General features: G+C 35.4%; 5 protein-coding genes and 1 long non-coding RNA gene across 8 annotated transcripts; 1 reads left to right on the top strand and 5 right to left on the bottom strand.

The window, feature by feature from the left end:
• Positions 1–213: 213 nt before the first annotated feature.
• Positions 214–3,692, bottom strand: LOC9313014 (ultraviolet-B receptor UVR8). Of its 2 annotated transcripts, none has more exons than XM_021025318.1 (7): positions 3,331–3,692; positions 2,793–2,853; positions 2,468–2,706; positions 2,030–2,379; positions 1,547–1,948; positions 962–1,346; positions 214–705 (listed from the first exon to the last, which is right to left on the bottom strand). In XM_021025318.1, exons 3-7 carry the CDS (start codon positions 2,687–2,689, stop codon positions 463–465), a joined length of 1,602 nt encoding a protein of 533 aa, XP_020880977.1. In that variant the 5' UTR covers positions 2,690–2,706; positions 2,793–2,853; positions 3,331–3,692; the 3' UTR covers positions 214–462. The 2 variants fall into 2 exon arrangements, with proteins under 2 accessions (XP_020880977.1, XP_020880978.1); XM_021025319.1 differs by having other exon boundaries at positions 2,793–2,844.
• A 1,384-nt stretch (positions 3,693–5,076) lies between these two features.
• On the top strand, positions 5,077–7,151 carry LOC9311375. Of its 2 annotated transcripts, XR_002332025.1 has the most exons (4): positions 5,077–5,164; positions 5,263–5,321; positions 5,439–5,902; positions 6,459–7,151. It is a non-coding gene; the product is annotated as an uncharacterized LOC9311375 (long non-coding RNA). The 2 variants fall into 2 exon arrangements; XR_002332024.1 differs by having other exon boundaries at positions 5,077–5,321.
• A 4,107-nt stretch (positions 7,152–11,258) lies between these two features.
• LOC9311374 (regulator of G-protein signaling 1) lies at positions 11,259–14,329 on the bottom strand. Its single transcript, XM_021024975.1, has 10 exons — positions 13,949–14,329; positions 13,389–13,509; positions 13,241–13,304; positions 13,059–13,143; positions 12,864–12,937; positions 12,492–12,772; positions 12,170–12,408; positions 11,968–12,092; positions 11,758–11,879; positions 11,259–11,659 (listed from the first exon to the last, which is right to left on the bottom strand). The coding sequence occupies exons 1-10, from the start codon at positions 14,026–14,028 to the stop codon at positions 11,471–11,473; spliced, it is 1,380 nt and encodes a 459-aa protein (XP_020880634.1). The 5' UTR covers positions 14,029–14,329; the 3' UTR covers positions 11,259–11,470.
• Positions 14,330–14,463: 134 nt separating this feature from the next.
• On the bottom strand, positions 14,464–16,348 carry LOC9311373. Its single transcript, XM_021024976.1, has 8 exons — positions 16,124–16,348; positions 15,984–16,033; positions 15,641–15,907; positions 15,507–15,567; positions 15,287–15,411; positions 15,145–15,207; positions 14,942–15,066; positions 14,464–14,789 (listed from the first exon to the last, which is right to left on the bottom strand). The coding sequence occupies exons 1-8, from the start codon at positions 16,188–16,190 to the stop codon at positions 14,648–14,650; spliced, it is 900 nt and encodes a 299-aa protein (XP_020880635.1). The 5' UTR covers positions 16,191–16,348; the 3' UTR covers positions 14,464–14,647.
• A 39-nt stretch (positions 16,349–16,387) lies between these two features.
• On the bottom strand, positions 16,388–18,134 carry LOC9311372 (leucine-rich repeat receptor protein kinase EMS1). The gene has a single exon (XM_002875258.2). It carries the CDS (start codon positions 17,804–17,806, stop codon positions 16,535–16,537), a length of 1,272 nt encoding a protein of 423 aa, XP_002875304.2. The 5' UTR covers positions 17,807–18,134; the 3' UTR covers positions 16,388–16,534.
• Positions 18,135–18,498: 364 nt separating this feature from the next.
• Positions 18,499–20,329, bottom strand: LOC9311371 (probable plastid-lipid-associated protein 5, chloroplastic). The gene is made up of 6 exons (XM_021024630.1): positions 19,712–20,329; positions 19,483–19,596; positions 19,303–19,398; positions 18,933–19,007; positions 18,762–18,829; positions 18,499–18,672 (listed from the first exon to the last, which is right to left on the bottom strand). The coding sequence occupies exons 1-6, from the start codon at positions 20,003–20,005 to the stop codon at positions 18,600–18,602; spliced, it is 720 nt and encodes a 239-aa protein (XP_020880289.1). The 5' UTR covers positions 20,006–20,329; the 3' UTR covers positions 18,499–18,599.
• Positions 20,330–20,499: the final 170 nt, after the last annotated feature.

The following is a 20,499-nucleotide window of genomic DNA, read 5'->3' as shown; positions in this document are numbered from 1 at the left end:
AATCCTATCAAATATAGCAAAAACAATTTGATACATAGGATTCTTTAGATTTTTCTGAAATCAAAATTTAGTACTCTAATGTAAACCAAACAATAATGGAAAAAAAAAAGAAGGTACTTTTAGTGATCTCAAACCAAATCAGAAGAAAAAAAAAAAAGATATTTTGGGATTTTTTTGGGGTTTTAGCCTTTTAGGCTTCTTATACAAATGAAATAGAAATTGAATCTGACAATTAATTGATTTAATGAAATTATTTGACAATTATTAACAACATAACCTAAAACTTGAACAATGAACAATTAGAATAATCTAAAACCTATACAATGAAATGTTAAAGACAAGTTCCTTAACTTTATGTACAAGCTTCCAAGTCTTATGAACATAAATAGCAAACGCAATTTTTCTTGCGTTTTTTTTGCTTGATGTCAATCGCAGTTCTTGCCAACTAGACCACTAAGTTCACTAGCTGAGATCGATATCCACTTTTTCCGGTACACACCTTTCTTTTCGGTTCCTATCAAGCTCTGCTCCAAGCTGACCCTGATCGCCTGCACCAAACGCATATAGCTTCCCCGATTCCGTGAGCGCAAACGTATGAGCGTTCCAATATATAGAGTTCGTTAGACTAATCTGAACCACCCGCTCGTTCGCTTGTTTCAGCGATGTTACTACCGCTGGACTTAGCACGTTTGCATGTCGATTACCCTGCAAAAAAAGGACCAAAATCAAACCAAACATACGACTCAAATGACATAAAGGATTCGAGTTTTCATTTGCGTTTGTATTTATAAGCTAAAATACGTTTCTCACATTCTTTTAAACACAACATTTTTTGTTTTTATATCAAATGTATGATTAAAACGCTAAAATCTGTGGATATTTGACAAAAAAAAACACATTATAAGTTTATAACATATAACGTAAGCAAAAGAAACAATAGAGGCCATAGTCAATCGCTAACCTGTTCATCAAAGGAGGGATGGTGACCGAGGCTAGCGGATTCGCCGCAACCAAACGAATAAACATCACCATCGTCTGAGACCACAAAAGTAGTGTAATCGCCTGTTGCGACATGAACCGCCTTGACATGGTTTAGCCCTTCTACAACCTTAGGGACTGATTCACACTCCTCGTTACCGTGCCCTAAACATCCGTATCTTCCCCAACCCCAAGTGCACACTCTTCCGTCCTGACCTACCACCGCAGCATGCCAAGCACCCGCTGCAACTACCCTAGGTTGAAGATTCAATATCTTAAACTGCTCGATAACCCGAGGATACTTCTCATCCGTTCTTGACCCATGACCAAGTTTGCCTCCCAAACCGCAACCAACCGAGTAAACAGACCTAAAATAAGCATGCTACCGCATCAGTGCCGGTGTTGGGCATTTACATAATGTGCTATTGCACATGACCCATAGAAACATAGCAAAAAATTTAGGATCCAAATTATTTTTGTCAAAAGAATTTAACCATACAAATATGACTACATTTGTTGTAACCTATAATATTGTTGAACCCGTCGAAAGTGTTAAAAAGGAACTCACATTCCATTTGGTTGACAAGCTAAGGCAAGAAGGTAGCAATAACCAGCAGCAATCTGCACAACGGGTACATTCTCGAGTGGGCCTAACAAAGGACGGGGCTCAACATCCGCAGCCTCGGTTTGGTGTCCTAGTCTACCGTCGTTGCCCCACGAGAATGTATAAACCTTTCCTTCTCGGGAGAGCACAGCGGTAAAGTAATTTCCGATAGCCGCTTGCACAACAAATATGTTCTTTAAAGATGTTACAAGCTGAGGAGTTGTAACTGGTTGAGTCCCTTGCCCTCCGTATTCAGCTTCCCCAAATGATTCTTTTCCGCACGCATAAACTTTTCCGTCATCGCTTATTAGCATTGTCCGAGCAGCACCAGCAGCTGCTTGGATGATTCGAATTCCCTGCAATGATCTGCACAGCACGATAACACTCCATCAACCCAAGAGCATATATTTTCTTCTCTGTTCAGATCTTGATGATGATGAAAATGACCTAACAGGTTGAATTCGAGCTTGTTCCTCAGTATGACCATGTCCTAGCTGTCCAGAGTTATTATATCCGAAAGTATAAACTTCGCCTTTTGATGTGACTGCGATACTATGACCAGGACCAGCAACTGCTTGAGATTTCTCTCTTCGACAACACGCTTCACCAGCCAGCAAAAACCGAAGGACCAATTTCCACGATCCACCGCATCTACGTTTCATCTCTTGACGTTCTTCTTCATTCATCGGCTTGAAAATCACCCTTTTATTACACATGTCGAGAGCAGCGAGCTCCGATAGTGATAGATTAATGTCCGGGGCAAAGTTTGCTGGCTGGCTAAAGAACGAGCATGTTGCCTACAACAACAACAACAACAATCAAATCAGCAGAACAATCAATCCTCGAAATATCAGTACACATTTCCGACATTTTTCGAAACAAAACCTCGAGATTAGCGAGGTCACGAGGATCCAATCTACATTCAGTGAGAACATGAAGGACAATGGACGGATTAGCTGCTAAAGGAAACTCTCCAGGAGTTGAGTCACCAAAGCAATGTCGTTTTGGCCTCTGAAATGGTGACACAGGAGGAGAAGCAGTCGGAACCGGTTGCTCCGGTAAGTTAAGATACTGTAATCCCGGAGTTCCACTAGTTGTAGCATCCATTATAAACACAAGATTATCTACAAATCACAAATTAAGACAAAGTCACACTCTGATTTGCCTGAAAGATGAGAAAACACACAGAACAAGATCCCCATAAAGTTACCTGCAAATTCTGTTGTCTCTAGTATTTCTGAACAAGTTTTAAGCTTTTTGATCTACAGAAACTAGTAAGGATCCAAATCATAATCAATAACCAGAAAAGTTGAAACCTTTTTAACAAATCAAGAACAAAGAAAGAATCTGTGAATCAATCAAATCAAATCAACCAAGAATGAAAGAAGAAAACTTGGAAGAGAAGAGTAGGAATCAACAATGATTATTCTATAAAGGACACAAAGGTGAAAAAAGGAATCTTAAAGAAAGATTGGATCTGATACGGAAGATAATAAGAAAACTGTTTGTCACACGCAAAGGACTTCTCCTTCTCCTCTGCACACGGAAACTCAAAGTTTTGACCAAACCATGATCAGAACAAGAAACCCAGAAATCAATTCAGATTGACCAAACAAACCCATCAGAGAGATCAATCAATTTTGGGAAAATGTTAACTAATATCACAGTTTGATCATTACCCAGATTCACAATCAGAGACAAAATCACAGAATTCAACAGAAACTTGAAAAATGGATAAAAATGATTACTTTTTAAGAAAAAGGTTGAAAATTCTTAAAACCCATCTGCATCAAACAATCATCATCATCAATTCATCATCAGATTCATCATCAACAACAATAATTCGAACATCAGAATTTAAAGACAAAGCTAAAGTGAGTTTCTTTGTCTTGTGTTCTGTTTTCTGATCAGAGCATAGAAGATGGAAAGAATGATGGGAGAATGTTTTGTTAGAGAATTGACTGTTAAGAAAAAAAAAGGATCTTTTTTAGTTTTCGTCCTGGGAAAGTCTGCAAATTTGGCGTTGAGAGAAGTGAATGAAGAAGAAAGAAAGTTGCGGTGTCTCTTTATGCGGACTTAAATTCTGATAGTTTGTGGATGTGGATGTGTATGTATATGTGATATGTCACATATATGTTTTGATTGTAATGGAGTATAATATCATGATGATTCAAGCATGTATGCATGTGTATGTAGACGTGTGCATCCAAAACTTGGTTTGAGTGGTAGAACAAGTTATCTATCCATCCAACGGATCTTTTATAGTTTATTAAGTTGAGAAAAAAAAATTGATTATTACTCATGAGTCCTGACATAGTTATCCACTATGATGACATCCCCATACTTTTTCATGTTTATTATTATTTTCTCTGAAAATAGGAGTAAAATTTGTTAAATTCATTCCAGTTTGAGTATTCATGTCTAGATGGTAAGGTTACGTTATAGCGAAAATCCGTGACCGTAAGTAGAATTAAAACCAGAGAGAATGAGCTTATTAAGATTAAAATATATAAGATTGAAAATATTAGCTCATTTTATGTTGAAGTTTTTTTTGATATAGTGTAGCTTTGAAAGTTTGAATGAATGATGTGGGTAAAGCGGACTAAAACATACTCTTTCTATCCCATTTTACTAGGATATGACCCGCGGTACACCGCAGGTTAATTATATGATTTTTTTATCTATTTATAAACTGATAAATTTGTTATATAGAATATTTTTTATTGTACACCGCGGATTACATATGCTGTAACTAAAAAATAAAAATTTTAAATTGTACTTGTTTTGTTTTGTGTTTAAGATTGTATAATTGTATTTTGATTTATTATTTCTAAGATTTCACCCGTGGTATATTGTCTCCTATTAATATCGACCCAAACCCGTCTCACCATATAATCCCGTCCTGTGAAATTAAACATCATTTTGTTATTTTTTTAATAATATTTTTATTTAAAAGACATATAATTCGACTCAATTTAAAAGTTTGCTTTCAAATGGTTTCCATAATATATATATATATATATATATATATATATATATATATATATATATATATATATATATATATATATATATTTAAATTAGTATGTATTTTTGGACCAACCCGTAAAATTAATATACCACCGATATTAAAACATATTATAAAATTATAACTATATATATAAATATTTAAATAATAATATTATGCCACATTTTAATTATAATTTTTAAATAATTAAAAATAAATAAAAAACCTTATTGAAGTTGGAATGTCAGTTGAAGTGAATATATAGGGTTTTTCGATTTGCATTTACCATAGAAATGAATATATAGGATTTTTAATATGCAAATCTTGTATTTAGTATTTACAATAGAAATGGGAAAGTGGGAAGTGGCCCATGTAAATCACAAAGCGTAGCCCAACAAATACTAAACGATGCGTTTGGCAATCGTCATGACCCTTGTTTTTTAATGGTTATTTCCGAGAGAGAGATGGAGGAAGACGCTATCTTTGACGGTGGCGGAGAGTTCGTTGGAGGCGATTTAACCGGCAGTATAAAATGGTGTTGGTACAATATGTTGAGACGACACAATCTGGTACATGTAAGGCATTTTGTCAATTCTAAAAACATAATCAATCAAACAAATTATCTTCGTCTCTTTGACTCTTTCTCTCGGTCGTGTTCATCATTGAATCCCAGCTTCTTCGAAGTGATCCTTCACTTGTACACTGCGATTTTCTGTTTTTCTTCAACGATTGGTGAGTTCTAGATCGGATTATATCTTACATCCACAGATTTACTGTTTCAAAATTGAATTGAGGATAATTCGACAATTCCATAATCAAAAACCATCTTCTTCGCTTCAACTTCTTCAGCTAACAGGGAAAACCTAACCGTTGAGCTAATCCACCGTGACTCTCCTCATTCTCCACTTTACAACCCTCACCACACCGTCTCCGACGGTCTCAACGCTACTTTCCTCCGCTCAATCTCACGCTCTCGCCGTTTCAATACCAAAACCGACCTCCAATCCGGGTTGATTTCAAATGGCGGCGAATACTTGATGAGTATCTCAATCGGTACTCCTCCGTCGAAAGTCCTTGCCATCGCTGACACGGGAAGTGACCTAACTTGGGTTCAATGCAAGCCATATCAACAATGTTACAAACAAAACAGTCCACTCTTCGACAAGAAGAAATCTAAGGAAAAGGAAGGAGAAAAACCCTAACGAAATTCCTACCATTTTTGTTTTCATTTGCAGTTGCGAATTGGGATTGGCTAAAGCAGCTCCGATTGCACAAAAATGGCTTCTCGTATCATCATCAATCATTCCTAAAAGGTTTCTTTATCGATTTTTTCGTTTTATCTACGGTTTTACTACCGTTTTTGATCTTCTCTCTTTGATTTCTTTTTTTTCAATCAGTCTTCTTGATAGTTTTTTGCTTTGGAGCCTGCAAATTAGAATCAAGAGACAAACTAAATTAGTTTAATTGGAGATACAAATAAGTCAAACCTCTAGTGCAGATGCTTACATTGTTTTGAATTCTTCCACCTCTGGAATGTAAAGATTTTCATCCACTGGAAAGTGGAAACTATTAAACGTGGTAGATAAAAATATTTTTCTACCAGCATTAAAGCTGGTCATCAAGTTAAGATTTCCTACTTATTAAGAACCATTTAGAATGTTTGAAAGAGTAGGATATACGAACTCTTACCTCTATATTCTTAGATTCGACCAGAAAATACTTTGCTTCCTAAGACATGCAACATATCAAGTTAGTTGATAAGAAAAAGGTTTAGAATCAAATCTTAGTACATGGAAACTTACTTTCTCATCAGTCTAGACCATATCAAGTGTCTCCCTTTTTTTGACAGTATATTGTCCATGAATGCAGGTTCTTAAACTTGGACGCACCATGCGGCTTTGTAAGGTCTCAAATGTCAAATCTCTGAGATTGGAAAATGAAGCAACCATTGATTTCTGGAAATGCTTATCTTATCGTGTTAAAAGGTAAACTTTGTGCTGATGTGTAATTCTCTGTTAGCGAAAACATATTTATAGATGTCATAGTCTCTTGGCGTTTAGGTTAGAGAATTTAAGAAATTCGTGTTGAGAAAGTATAGAATATCTTTACAAATCTTTGATTCAATAATATATAGAATATGCTTTATAGATAATTCGTCAAAATTAAGAACAAATAGTTTGATTTATTAGACATTTCCAATTGATGTTGTGTATATTGAATGTAGACATTATATTGTTCAATTTTATTAGGAAACTGAATAGATTTGTAGAATATATTTAGCATATAAATGGGATACAATGAGATAAACAAATCGTCAGAAATTAAAGTATATTGTTAGGATTCCATGTTTAGTTGTTATAATCGTATAATTAATGTTGTAATTATTGTAGAAAAAATCTTACCAAAATAGATTATACATAATAATAGTCAAAATTTGTGGAAGAGATTCCATTGTTAGGATTTGTTAGATTAGGAATGTAATTAAGAGGATATTTAGTCGAATTAGTTGATTTTTTTTTTGGAAAGTCGCATTTAAAAGAATCCGAGAGTTTTGATTGGCCAGTGAGTCGGATCCAAAAATCTAATCGGGTCAAAATCTTTTAAAAAACCCGACCCGATTGGCTTTGAGCAAATTTGTACTTCAAAAATGTTAAGTAGATTAGATGTTTGGAGTAAAAACACAGAAATTAAGAAATAATAAATGTTTTTTCATTTATGAAAATTCAACCTATAGAAGAAGATATTGCATAATTAAAATAATTAAAAACTATTAAACTAATATAAATTATGCATTGAAGTTAGAGACAATCTTATATAATGGAACAAATAAAAAAGTCTAAAATATCTTATATATTGGGACAAAGGAAGTAATATTTTTCAAAACGGACAATAAATCGTCGCAGATTATGTTTATTTCTACGTAAAACGGTCCATCATACGTTTGTTGTTGATTTGGTATAATTTTTATAATTTATACTATTCCATATTATAGTTTATGAATGATAATAAAAAAGTGGTTTAAACCGCAAACAGATTTGTCCGCCTTAATCACCGCAACTAATCGAAACATGAGAGTGGAAGATGTTAGTTTTGTGTTAAAGTTATCTTTTGGTATGAGGGTGAAAAATAAACTGTCCAGCTCATTCTACGGTAACCTTATAAACTTATTCTTTATGCTTAGAAGCAATACCAACCTGGCTAATATAAAGTGGAAGTGGTGGCTTTATCTACAAGAATATTAAACGTGCATTGTGGTATATATCTATAGTATATACATATATATATATATATATACATATATATATATATATAGTTTTGCTAATGACATTTTGGTATTTTCTCAAGTAGAAATAATAATCAAAACAGAAAATTAAAGGAAATAAACATTTTAAGGGCTATTTGCGAACTCTCTAAAACCTTTTTTTTTAATTTTTGTTTACAGCAACAATAGTTCATTCATTCAAGTTAAAATTGAACGGTTTTCTTCTGAAGAAAATCAATATGGAGTTACAGAGCTTATATGGGAAAAGATAGCACTACGTGTTCGTGCATTCTTTGCAAGGCAGTCAGTACGGTATTGTTACAACGTGGAATAAAAGATAAACTAAAAGGGAAAAAATAATTTCAAAGAACTAAAATCTTCTAACTCTGACGAAAAAGCAGGCCACTCATCGGGAGTGTCTAAACCCTGAGTTAACTCTATGCAATATGTCTCAAAAGCAACGTCAAATATAGAAAGTGAAATAAGAGATCTCATTGCTCAAAGGAGAGACTCAAACTCTGCGAGAAGCGGGGATAAATATTTACGAAAGCTCTTTAAACCCAAATGAATCATATTTTGATCTGCTCTAACAATCCAACCAATACCACTTAGAGTGAAAATATCCACCCAAGACCCATCTACCTGGCGAACTCGAGAGTCGGCTGGGACTGGCTTTGTGGAACGATGGGATACTTGGGGATTGCGATCGTTTCGCGTGCTCGTGCTACTCGAAAAGATTCTGCTTCATTCGAGGCAAGCTAAAACGTGTCGGCAGGATGGGTGTCCTTGTTCTCAAAAACCTTTGAGTTACGGACCTTCCAGATAAATCACATGATCTAAGAAAAATTTTGGGTGGAAACCTCTTTTTTTTTTTATAGAAGTTTGTAGCATTTTCGAAAATTTAAATGTATGATAGTTTTGGAACATAAAACATATGTAATTTTTATTTAGAGAATTTCCCACATGATAAAAACCAAAAAAAAAATATATTGAAATTATATAATTAGGTGAAAGATAAAATGATAAAGTTTCTCTTCAATTTTATAAACTATCTTGGGAACAACATCATCAGGAGTTGCAAGCGACAACACCCAATAATTGCCATATATATTTGACCAAACCTTTCAGCAAAATTTATTTATTTATTTTGGTTTTAATCCCTGTTCTAAAAATCTCCGTTTAGTCCAATTACTCTCCGCTTAATCACTAGGTCTATTCTATCTGTCTCGATTAATGACTAATCCCCTAAAGAAATCAGTTTTCCGATTATTCTCCGCCTAATCCGATTACTTTCCGCCTAATCCGATAACTCTCCGCCTAATTTTATATATCCGGATTATTTTTAGATTCCAAGTATAAAAAACCTTTTTATTTTTGTTATTCAATCATTTAAATTGAGAGTTTGTGATGTTTTATAATAACTTATGTTCAAACTTTAATAAAAATCATAAAATTTATCTCAAAAAGACAATTTTATGTGTTTTCTGCAATTATGAAAAAAAACATTAGATTAATATGTTTTAAAAATATTAAAATAACCCTAAAACTAATCCTCAATTAATCCCCAATTTCAATCTGATTTTTCAATTAATCGCTAGATCCATACCGAACGCCCGACTAACGTCTAGCCATTTTTTAAACAAGGGTTTTAATGTTAAAAATCTTCTTTGGGAATTAATCTTTATATATTGTGAGATGAGAACCACTAATATTTGGGACAGATTCACCATAATAAATTAATAATGAAACATTAATTTAAACCTTTTTTTTTCATTCTCTGACAAGACTCTTTACCTACACATATAATTTGTTTTCTTTTTCTTTCAACTTTCCATTGTGTAGTAGAAAATGGTTCTATTTTATCTCCACCGGATCAAATTATCCGAAATGTTGAAATATTTAGATAATATCCGTAGATATACAAAACCAACAAAAATAGCTAAAAGTATTAAAATAACTATTTTACAAAAATTAAAAACAAAATTTAATATTCTTATCACATAAAATACTTCAAATTAATTTTTAAAGATATATTAAGACATTTATTATATTTACTCTAAAAAGTACACTAATATTTAATATATAGTTTATTTTGGTGATATTTTAAAATATTCTACTAATTATTATAAAATATAGTGATTAACGCATCATTAAAAACTTTAGGGGTAATATAGTGTAACACTTTAATTAGGATCGAATCCACAAAAACCAAAAAAAAAACATTACAAATTTTGTAAAAGTGCTAATACAAAATGAAAGTTTTATTGTTTTCAATAAATTAAGTAAAAGAAAAAAAAAAGCAATAAGGAGATAAAAAAAACATTGGACACATGAAAATCTCAAGGATTCATGAAAGCATAAATCAGATAATTAAACATGGATCATATTATGCGTCGTTCTTAAAACTTTAAAATCTCATTTGAAGGTGGACCGATCGATCGTACCAATTATGGACCGTCGGTCCCAGGTACAACTTATGCGCCAACTTCACTTGCTCACGAGATTGACATTTTTTTTTAATCTCAAAAGTAGTTTTTTTCATTATAAAATAGAAAATTAATTACTCTCTCCTTTTCACCAAAGAGTGTCATTTTGACACATTTCACACAAATTAAAAAAACATTGTATTATACATATATGCCTTTATTTAATAAGTAACTAATGATTTAAAGTCAGTGGAAAGTAGCTTTGACTCAAGGGGTAAATTAGAAAATTTAGTGTAAAAATAACATTGAAATTGTAGAATGACACTCTTTGTGAAACAAAAATAAAATTTTACAATGACACTCTTAGTGAAACAAAAGGAGTACTCCCTCCGTTTCGTTTTAGTTGTCGTTTAAGGTTTTTTCACACAAATTAAGAAAGCATTAAATTTTCTGTTTTACACTTTATTAATATATTTTATAAAAAATTTCATTGGCCAAAACATTAAAACTGTAGGGATAAAACTGGATTTTCACCAAACATTTGCATTGAAAACCTAAAACGACAACTATTATGAAACAAAATTTAAATCTTAAAACGACAACTAAACTGAAACGGAGGGAGTATTAAGTTTAGAAAACAACACAAACTTATATCTATGTAGTAAAAATATTAGAAATGAACTTAACCAAGAATTAATACAAATTCAAGAAAAATAAACAACACTAGAGTCATATTTCACTAAATACTTTTACATATAATATATATATATATATACATATATATTTATAAGTTTATAAAATTATTAATTTATGTTATTGATGAGAATTGAGATCATGTTTACGTATGATTTTCAAAAAAGTTATTATTTTATTATTTTATCGATTTATGTTATTTTTTACAATGATCCCAATTCGAGACCTAAATTTTTTATTAATTTATAAAAAATTAGTTTATCGCGTATTAATTTATAGAGGTTGTAATGTACGTAAAAAAATTTCCCAGAAATTAATTAGTATGGTTCCATAGTTTTTATCTTCCTGTATACAAATCCGAACCATACACTTTCTCTTACAGTTTGGTATAATAAAAAGAGTAAGAAGAGGACATGTACAAGAAATGTGAAGAAGATTATATGGATTGGATTGCTATGAACATTGGTTTTTCGTTCTGGTCTAGTACCGGTTTAGACTCCTTAACCGGGACTACTGCATCTGGAACTCTTTGACATATGTTCTTGATAGAAAGGATCATCAGAGCCTTGAACTGAACTCAGTCTTGGAGACGAAAAACTCCATCCTTCCTTTTGCATTGCCTCGTCGCAGCTTTCTTCTTCTTTGAACTTGATGAAGTATATTGATGTCCAGTAATCTCTCACCAAGTTCTTCAAATTCATTACAAAAATGAGCGCATAGAAAATGAGAATCAAGAGAATTAAGCTTCTTGAAGGCGTAAGAGAGTGAAAGAGACATGTTATTTTACCATCTTGATCAATTGCATCACTTCGTTTAATGCGTTCTTGAATAGATCAGAGTGAGTTAGATCTTGAGTGGTTAAGATCTCTTGTCGGGTTTTATGAGATAAGTTTACTTCCATTTCCGCTCCTGCATTTAAGGAATTACTAGTTAGATTTATAGAGAGAACACCTGAGACGGGTTTACGACGAAGAAAGAAGATGGGTAAATAATAAACCTGAGACAATGAACTTCTCCATGATATGTCGAGCCATGTAGATTCTTCTTATCGAATCATCTACCGGGATTTTTCCATGTTCATACACTTCTTCAAAAAAATGCAATGTTTCTCCAGCATAGCAGCTAACATCATATAACGATTCACTTTAAATAAATGGCGAAACCGGGATAAAAATGAGGTCAGTCGTCAAATAGAGTACCTATCAGCAAATTCCATAAACGATTGGCGAAATCTTTTATTGAGAAGAAGCTTATCGAGTGGTTCGTTTGGATCAACAGGTCGATATTCCTCCTTTCGGAATAATAAGCCGCTATCGGGAATGCCTAGAGCTTGACCCATTCTTTGAAACTCAAAGTGTTCTCTTTTCTTCAAGCTGATTTGTGAAAGAAGAGGTTGATTACTCGAGATGGAAAAGAAGACAACGACGAGAATCCCACCCTGAAAGAAGAATCAACTCAGTAGTCTGTTAAAAGGTTTTCCAACTACAAATATAAAGAACAGTCCTGGTATTAGCTTCATACCGTGACTAGAAGCACAAATCTTGAAGCAACCTGAAGCCAGGAGATCTCTTCATGAATCTCATTCAACACAAACGCTGTTACCCATATAATGATTGAAGTGGCTGAGACGAGAATTCCTTTCCAGAGATCTCTAAGCTCATCAAAACGAAACTCTACATGTCGAACTGCTCTTGTGAATGCAATTAAAGCAAGGACATAGAGAGCATGAAGGCCTGCAACTGGGAAAGTCCATTGAAGACGCATGTGGCATTTATCATTGAGAGGCTTTGTTGCGTGGATAACTGAATGCAAATTCAAAAGCTTTGAGTTATTATCCAAAACAAGAGAAACCAAGAACTGCTCCGTACATACAAAGTTCAGAACAATTCTTACTTGCAGCTCCGAAGATCCATGGCAACAAAACAAGGGGGAGGAAAATGTATGATTTTATGGGTGGTAGACGTTTCCTACATTGCAAAGAATATATAGCAACCAAACAGCATGAAACACAATTATATCAATAGAGACAGAATTGGGAATCCAATATCCCCGATAATTGAAAACATTTTGATCAAAATTGAACCTTACTTGACAAATATGAAGTATAGTTGAAATGCCTGAGTTATACGGCAGCCCATCAGCAAACCAAATCCAAGTGGTCCTTCAATCCACACTGAAACCAAACATTACATTGATTAAATTATACAAGACTTATTGATCTAACTATCGATTTGTTTACGAAGATGAGTAATCATGGTTTCCAAACAAACCTGCCCAAAGATAGCAATATCGCCACCAATGTTTCGTCCTGAATCGAAGTAAATTAACTGACATCTGAAAAATTAAACATTAAGGAAATATTAGTGTAGAAACTCAACAAATGAAGTGATTCTTAAGAGCAATGGAAGTAGTCTTAACCATAATTGAGAACAGAAGGTTGAAGCTGGCGATAACTTGAATAACAGGGATCCAGAAACTGCTACTGTTAGTACGAGGAGCCTTGTGAATCAAACAAGGTAAGACCGAGCGCGATAAAAGCCTAATAAACAAAGTGAAATCCATCAGATAGAATCAACTAGTAGAGAAATTGAGCTACTTGGAAGTTAATTCACTCAAATCAAGCTTTTGAATTTCAAATCTAAGTTCATTGATTGATTTTGGACATAAGTATATGAATCTTGCTATCAAGAATATGAAAACATCTAAATTCTCAGCAAAAGAAACTGAAACGAAACAAAAGACAGATCCTTTGTGGCATAACATCAAACACCTACAAGACAAAGAATTAAACAGCAAAGAGAGACATCGTACGAACATTCAAAACCCCAAAATTCGAGATTTTTTCGTCGAGGACGACTCAAGTCAAGAGTCAACAAGCAAACCCAGTAAATGAAAAATCCAGATCTTCACAACTTAGAGAAAAAATGGGATTTTTAAGTGATGAAACGAGCTCAAATAGAAGAAGAAGGAACACATACACGAAGAAGCAGATTACTGAAATTGCGACGGCGACGTAATCGCTGGGACAACCACCATGTATAGCACATCCACTCGCCATTTCTATTGTAGCATATCAGCTCTCTCTCTTCTCCCACTCGATTTCTGGGTTTTTGAGATTTTTTGTTTGTTCCAAAGCTTGTTGCTTTAATGTCAAGGTAAAGTGTGCAAATTTCAATAAAAGAAAGAAACTTGATTTATCGATTTTGGAATTTAGAAAAATAGAAACTTTAAAAAATTCACACTTCGCAGAAGAGAAGAGACGTCTCTGTCTCTCCATTGTTCACGTTTCTCTGTTCTCGTCTGACTTTTTTGACCAGAAAAAAAAAAAAACACTTCTTTTTCCAGTAACATTATTCTTCAATTAATTCATTAAAAATGTTTAGTAATACATAACATTAACAGTAATTAAAAAAAACTTAATTAAACCAATTATAATTGATAATTTTCATGGAACAGTACTTTCATTTAAGAAATAAAACAAGAAATTTTATGATTTGTTTTTCACTTTTCACTTCATTAATTGTGAGAGATCCAATTTTCACTTTGTCCTTTGTGTCAGACGTTGGTAGATTAACCTTAAAAATTACAATAACCACCCTCTACTATAGATATTTGACAAAATCACCCATTTAAATTGTATACTTTTCAATTCAGCCCCTTTGTAAATTTTGTTTGTTTCACTCCATTGACTTGATCTTGGAACTATGTCGCCACAACAGACCTCCCACCAAATTGTTGAGCGCGTGCGAGGCCATCGGAACAAGAAGACTTGACGACAAAACAGCTGCATAACCGTAGATTATACCGACAATCGACGCCCTGAAAATTTCAAGAAACAGCAACAGAACTTAATAGGTAAATCCCGGAAATGCGATAAAGAAATGCAAGAACATGTGAATGCAATGAGAGAAATGATCATGGTGATTCTCATCATCATTGAGGTACCATAATGTTCAGTAAAAATGGCTTACCAAACTGCAAAAGAATACTTTCTTCCACTCCCAAGATGAAGTAAACCGAAAATGAGTCCAACCGCTACAATACCGTTCCAATTGGTTCCGAGCAAAGGCATTAATGCACCTCTAAAGAGCATTTCCTGTGTGATACAAACCAGTGAACCAAAATTTTTAAAGGAAACACTTTCTGTGTGTTTATTGTGATTGTTAATTGTTACCTCACTTATTCCAGGTAACATAGCAACAACAAGGTAATCTAGAGGTTCGAGAGAAGTAAGAATCTGCAAGTAGTGAACACCAAAGGCTGATAAGTGGAGTTTAGAGAATCGTATAAATCTATGTAATGTGTAATGTTTTGACCTGTCGGTTTGCTGCTTCACTAGAATCAGCAAAATCTGGCCAAGATTTCAGTAGCAAGAACCTACTTGATGATATAAACACAACGATTCCAGCAATTAAACCGAGATGCCAAGTTTCAAACCCAACTGCAAGAAAGATCAGACAATACAAAATCCAGTTTTGTTTAATGATTCTCTCAAACGATTAGTACACCACATAATCAGATTTTTAGAGATGTTACATGGTACAACTATCGAGCAGTCAGGAACTGGTAATCCTTCAGTCGAAGCAACATGAGACGCCTGCGAGTAGAAACCAAATCAGTAAGATGCAAATGATAGAATAAACAAAACCAAAACTTTCAAAAGGATTCACCTTTCTGATGATCAGACCTAGTGCAGCCATTAAACCAGAAGTTACAGTACACGCCTGAAGCACTTTGTCTCGAGGAGCAGCAACAACAACAGCACCAGTAGAATCCTTTGAAGTTAGAGTATCAACTTGAGCTTCTTCAAATCTTGGAGAAGAAACTTCTTCTTCTGTAACATTTCTTGTGGTTATGTCTTTACCTTGTTGAGACTCTCTTCTGAGTTTCTTAAGTGATTTACGACTCGAAGAGGCTCTTACATCAAACTTAAAACCCTGAATATAATAATCAGACAATTAGATCATATCTGTTAGTAGATTTTATTCGGACCAAGAAGAGGCAGAATCTTACAGTAACTGCTTGTACTAGTGGAGCATCATATAGCTTAGGATTGGAGCCAACTGATCAAGTAAGCACAATTCAACCAAAAAAGAGTTATTATCGAATACACATAATATGATTATACGGACTTAGGAACCGAACTTACCTACCTGGACGAAGGAGGTGAAGAGAAGTTGAAGCTCCTCTGCTCCAAGATTGCAGAGCGATGAAACCCATCCGAAACGAGAGGTCTGTGTCGCACCAGCTTCGGACGGCGTCGTTTGAACACACACCAAGAAAGATGGAAAAAAAAACAAATTTTTTTATTGTGATCTAGAATAAACAGAGGGACATGGTGAGTCCTTTTCTGATTTCTCTTGCCAATTCAAAGTTCTGAGCTTTCACTGTCGATCAGATCAGAACAAGTTGAAATATTAACAAAAGCTCATCTCTTATCTTTTTCCCTCTCATTAGATTTTGTTCTTGATTTCTCTGCCCCATATATCGATGTGGATCAACCATAATGGAAAGCGGAAACAAAAAAAGATAAAGAGAATGTAATAAAACAAGAAACGAGAAGATCATGGAATAAGACGGCTAAACTTTCTGCATTCCGTAGGAGATCTCTGCTCTTGCCCTTGGCAGAAGAACAAAGTCGCCGGACACCACGAGAAGCAGTTTCCGGCGAGCTGCAAGTTCGTTGAGCCAGGCTTGAGGGCCATCAAAGGACCCGGTACGACACCGAATAAGAAATTCCCGCCTAGTAAGAGTCTCTGAAACCCGGCGAACTCGGATCCGGACGATACGGTTTTCCAAACATATTGGGTCGGAATCATACCAAAGAAGTTGTTGTTCTCCAAGGACAAAGCTGAGAGCTTTGGTAATAAACCCAAGAACAGAGGTAACACGCCTTGGATCCGGTTGTTGCTGAGATCGATGGATATGAGCTCGCTGGGGAGACTCAAGGGGGAATAGTACGGTGAATCTAAAGAGGTGAAGCCATTGAAGGACAGTGTTAGCTGCTGTAGAGACTGATGAGTGAAGATGAAGGATGGGATTGAGCCGCTGAGTTTGTTGTGGGTAAGATCAATCACTTGGAGAGAGTTGAAAAGTTTGAAGCTTTGAGGGATGGTTCCATGGATGAGGTTGTTTCGCATGGAGATTTGGACTAGAGATTCCGGTAACGATGACGGGATCCGACCCGAGATGCGGTTATCGCTAGCGTCGAGGAAATACAGGTTTTTGAGTGAGTTCAGATCGGGGAACTCGCCGGAGATGTTGTTGACCTGGATCTCTAGCCGTTTTAGGTTGGAAAGACCGTTGAAACTCACCGGAACAGAGCCGTCGAGACGGTTTCCGTCGAGGAGGAGCTCCTCGAGAAGCGACAACGACCCGAGAGAATCGGGTATGGATCCTGAGAAGGAGTTTGCGGAGAGGGCGAGGCGGGTGAGATGAGTGAGATTGGAGAGCGAGTCGGGGAGTGGACCGGAGAAGTAGTTGCCGGAGAGATCGAGGGTGTGGAGATAAGGGAGGTTGAAGGAGAAGGAGGAGAGGGAGCCGGAGTAACCGGCCTGGTCAAAACTAAGCTCCGTGACCCGACCCGATACGCAGCGGAGCCCGCAAGTGAATGTGTCGCTGAAGACACTGTCGCAGGGATCGACGGAGAAGTCCCAGGTACTCAGACAAGAGCCTGGACGCATCGATTTGGCATCTACTGAGTTTTTCAACTCTTTGAGAGCTGTCACATCACCCCAGTAAGTCTTGGACTCTGCTGAAGATAATAAAGTGGCCAAAAGATAAAGAGTTACAAGTGAAGCCATAACTAAAGACATATGCTTTGGCTTCTGAGACATGTTTGGAAGAAGAAGAAGAGGAGCGGGGTTGGAGTGAATAATGAGTTAATGACCGTTGAATGAGAGATAGGAACCTTGTTCTGAAACTTTGAAGACAGAAGAATTTATTATTATATACAGAGATTGTATGTATTAAGATTATGTAAAATTATGTGCATGTGTGTGTGAGAGAGGGTCCATCAGACATCATCAGTACAGTGAGGTGTGGTTGACCCTACACACCATGTCACCATCTACCATAACTCAGAGGTATGCTTGAGTTTTAGATTTTGTTAAGATTCCAAAGGTGAATTACTTAACTTGCACATTTGTATTCAAGTCTTATTCAAGAGTTTTAGATTCTGTTAAGATTCTAAAGCAGAACAACTAGTGAATTCTAATTAGGTGACATAATACCAAAAGTTGTCAAAATCAAAATTAAAGTCTTGGTTATTAACATAAAAAAAAAGTTATTAATAGCGAGCAAGGTTGGTGAGTTAAAACCAAACCAGTTAGATGCAAATGCTAGTGTCACAAAACTTTGAAAAGGATGATCTAAATTGTCTGTATTATTATCTCAAGAAGCAGCAAGCAACAAACAACATCAATGGAGTCCCTTTGAAACTGGACTACTGGAGTATCGCCTTGAGCTTCCTCAATTTTTGAGCATTTTATCTGATATTGTGCAATGTCGATCAGAACAAGTTGAAACGTTTATAAAAGCTTGTCTTTTTATTCTCTCTTATTAGATTTTATGTTAGATTACATATGAAGAGTATAAGGTATGTACGATGGCTCGGAGCCATTTTTTCGATCAGAGAGGGATTCGATAAGTGGGATCGAACATCTTCAATATAAACAACAAGTTGCCTTTGCCCCTTGATATCCTGTAAAAAAAGAACATTGTTTTAAGATTCAAACGTTTTTGGTTGTCACTTCCATAGGAGTGAAAACTATCATTCAAATCACTACTGACCGTAGTTCCTCGTCCACATAAGTAATCTCTAGTTCACCGCGGGCGCTATCAGGTGCTTTTACAGGAATCTACACAACAAACACTAATCAGCAAAAGAAGCATATAAGGTGTATAAGTAGAGCTTCTACTGTAGAGGTTCTCTTATAGCAGCAAGACTTTTGGTATACTTACAAAACCGAGAATTTTAAACACTTGGAGTTTCACAGCAACCTTCTTCGAATTGAGGGGTGTCAAATCTCCAGTTACCTAGGAAAACATTGTAGTTTGCTATAATATATGAGTCTCATTTTACAAACTCTGCCAAAGGAATATTACTTTTGGTATTATACATATAGTCCTTTGTTCTTGCCTAGTCTGCCACAATGGAACGTGATCATACATATATGTGACAAAGTCACAAACTTTTGTACATTTTGAACATTTTATAGCAATCAATAGGTTTCCACATCACAGAAAAATGAGCTTTGTATATGGTCTAACACAATGCAAACCTACTTGTGAAAATGGTACAAAAAGAGGATTCAGCGGTTTGAAACATTACCGAGTTATAGAAAGGCCAAGTCTCCATTCTTTGCACCTTTAGTGTATCCATATTGATACATTGGTAGTTTGTTATTGATCTTAAGAACCTTGGTTTCTGTTACATTGTCAAAGAGACAGAGAAAATGACACAACAAGGCAAAAGAAAAAAGATATACACAACAACAACACAAGTTCTAACCTTTGCTTGCAAAATCGCAGCAGATGTTGTATAAATGAGCTCCCATTTCCCATTGATTAAATCAGACTTGAGAGGCTCATTGGTTGGGTTTACTGCTTCCACTTTACGTGCTAACTGTCACGACTCAAAACAACAATCACTAAGATTAGTCTCTCAGTCACATTCTCTAGACCCTAGTTTTCCAAAACTGTTCTCAAGAATGGTTCCCACAGGAAGAGAAATCAAGAACCTGATCAATCCGAAGCTGATCATCAGGCGTGGCAGTGGCACCACGTTCAAGAGGCTCAATGGCTTCAAGAAGTTCCTGTTTGAGCTGTTTCCGCTTCTCGGCTTGACCGTTTCTTGGAGGAAAGCTGAAAACAGCTTGGATTCTCAATCTTTCCCGATCACCTTTACGAATATTCTGTAACTTTTTCGGAACGGCAAAGCCACTGTCCAACTTCATAAGACTGCCTGGAAGACTAAATCCGGCGGCCGGAGGAGACATTAAAACTCCAGTCTTTAAGTACCAAGGTAAAGCCATGAATATCAAAACAGGACAAAAAGTTTTTCCAATGGAGTTTCAAGAGTCGCTGCTTCGTTTCAGAGAGACTCTGTTCGAAGTCCGAAGATAGACACATAAGAAGGAAAAAGAGAGAGATCGTTGATCTTTCTTCGCCATGGCTGACAACAACATCACACACACCACCGAAAGTCACAAAGATAAGATGTTTTTCTCTCTCTTCTTCTAAACGAGAGGCCCTCGTTGTTTCTGACTCATAACGGCGGCGGCGGCGTTTGAAACGAATGTGGAAAAGCAGAGCTTTGCCAGATTCTTCAAATTGTCCAAAGGCTCTACCTTTCTTCCTGGTTCAACAGAACCAACCAACTCTGACCATCACTTTAACCAATTTTCAATCCTTATCCGGTTGAGATCTTTGTACCAGACCATAACCAATTCACATCTAATTGGTTTAACTTAGTGTTATTGAAAATTCATAATCAACAGAAACAATATAGGAAGGTCATGGAGACAGA

This window comes from Arabidopsis lyrata (assembly GCF_000004255.2).
Source record: "Arabidopsis lyrata subsp. lyrata unplaced genomic scaffold ARALYscaffold_5, whole genome shotgun sequence".
NCBI classification, from domain to species: domain Eukaryota; kingdom Viridiplantae; phylum Streptophyta; class Magnoliopsida; order Brassicales; family Brassicaceae; genus Arabidopsis; species Arabidopsis lyrata.
Note: the sequence above shows the minus strand (reverse complement) of the source record. Positions and strands in the feature narration are given on the sequence as shown.

Coding starts and splice junctions, on each gene's coding strand:
- LOC9311373 (XM_021024976.1), bottom strand. CDS start 16,190: ATGGGTTTCATCGCTCTGCAATCTTGGAGCAGAGGAGCTTCAACTTCT. Junction 15,908..15,983: donor CACTAGTACAAGCAGTTACT/GTAAGATTCTGC, acceptor TATTATATTCAG/GGTTTTAAGTTTGATGTAAG. Junction 14,790..14,941: donor AAGTATTCTTTTGCAGTTTG/GTAAGCCATTTT, acceptor TGAAATTTTCAG/GGCGTCGATTGTCGGTATAA.
- LOC9313014 (XM_021025318.1), bottom strand. CDS start 2,689: ATGGATGCTACAACTAGTGGAACTCCGGGATTACAGTATCTTAACTTA. Junction 2,380..2,467: donor GTGACCTCGCTAATCTCGAG/GTTTTGTTTCGA, acceptor TTGTTGTTGTAG/GCAACATGCTCGTTCTTTAG. Junction 1,347..1,546: donor GCTTGTCAACCAAATGGAAT/GTGAGTTCCTTT, acceptor TGCTTATTTTAG/GTCTGTTTACTCGGTTGGTT.
- LOC9311374 (XM_021024975.1), bottom strand. CDS start 14,028: ATGGCGAGTGGATGTGCTATACATGGTGGTTGTCCCAGCGATTACGTC. Junction 12,093..12,169: donor TTTATGGAATTTGCTGATAG/GTACTCTATTTG, acceptor ATATGATGTTAG/CTGCTATGCTGGAGAAACAT. Junction 11,660..11,757: donor TGATGCAATTGATCAAGATG/GTAAAATAACAT, acceptor ATGAATTTGAAG/AACTTGGTGAGAGATTACTG.
- LOC9311371 (XM_021024630.1), bottom strand. CDS start 20,005: ATGGCTTTACCTTGGTACTTAAAGACTGGAGTTTTAATGTCTCCTCCG. Junction 19,399..19,482: donor CTGCGATTTTGCAAGCAAAG/GTTAGAACTTGT, acceptor ACAATGTAACAG/AAACCAAGGTTCTTAAGATC. Junction 18,830..18,932: donor TGTTTAAAATTCTCGGTTTT/GTAAGTATACCA, acceptor TTTGTTGTGTAG/ATTCCTGTAAAAGCACCTGA.
- LOC9311372 (XM_002875258.2), bottom strand. CDS start 17,806: ATGTCTCAGAAGCCAAAGCATATGTCTTTAGTTATGGCTTCACTTGTA.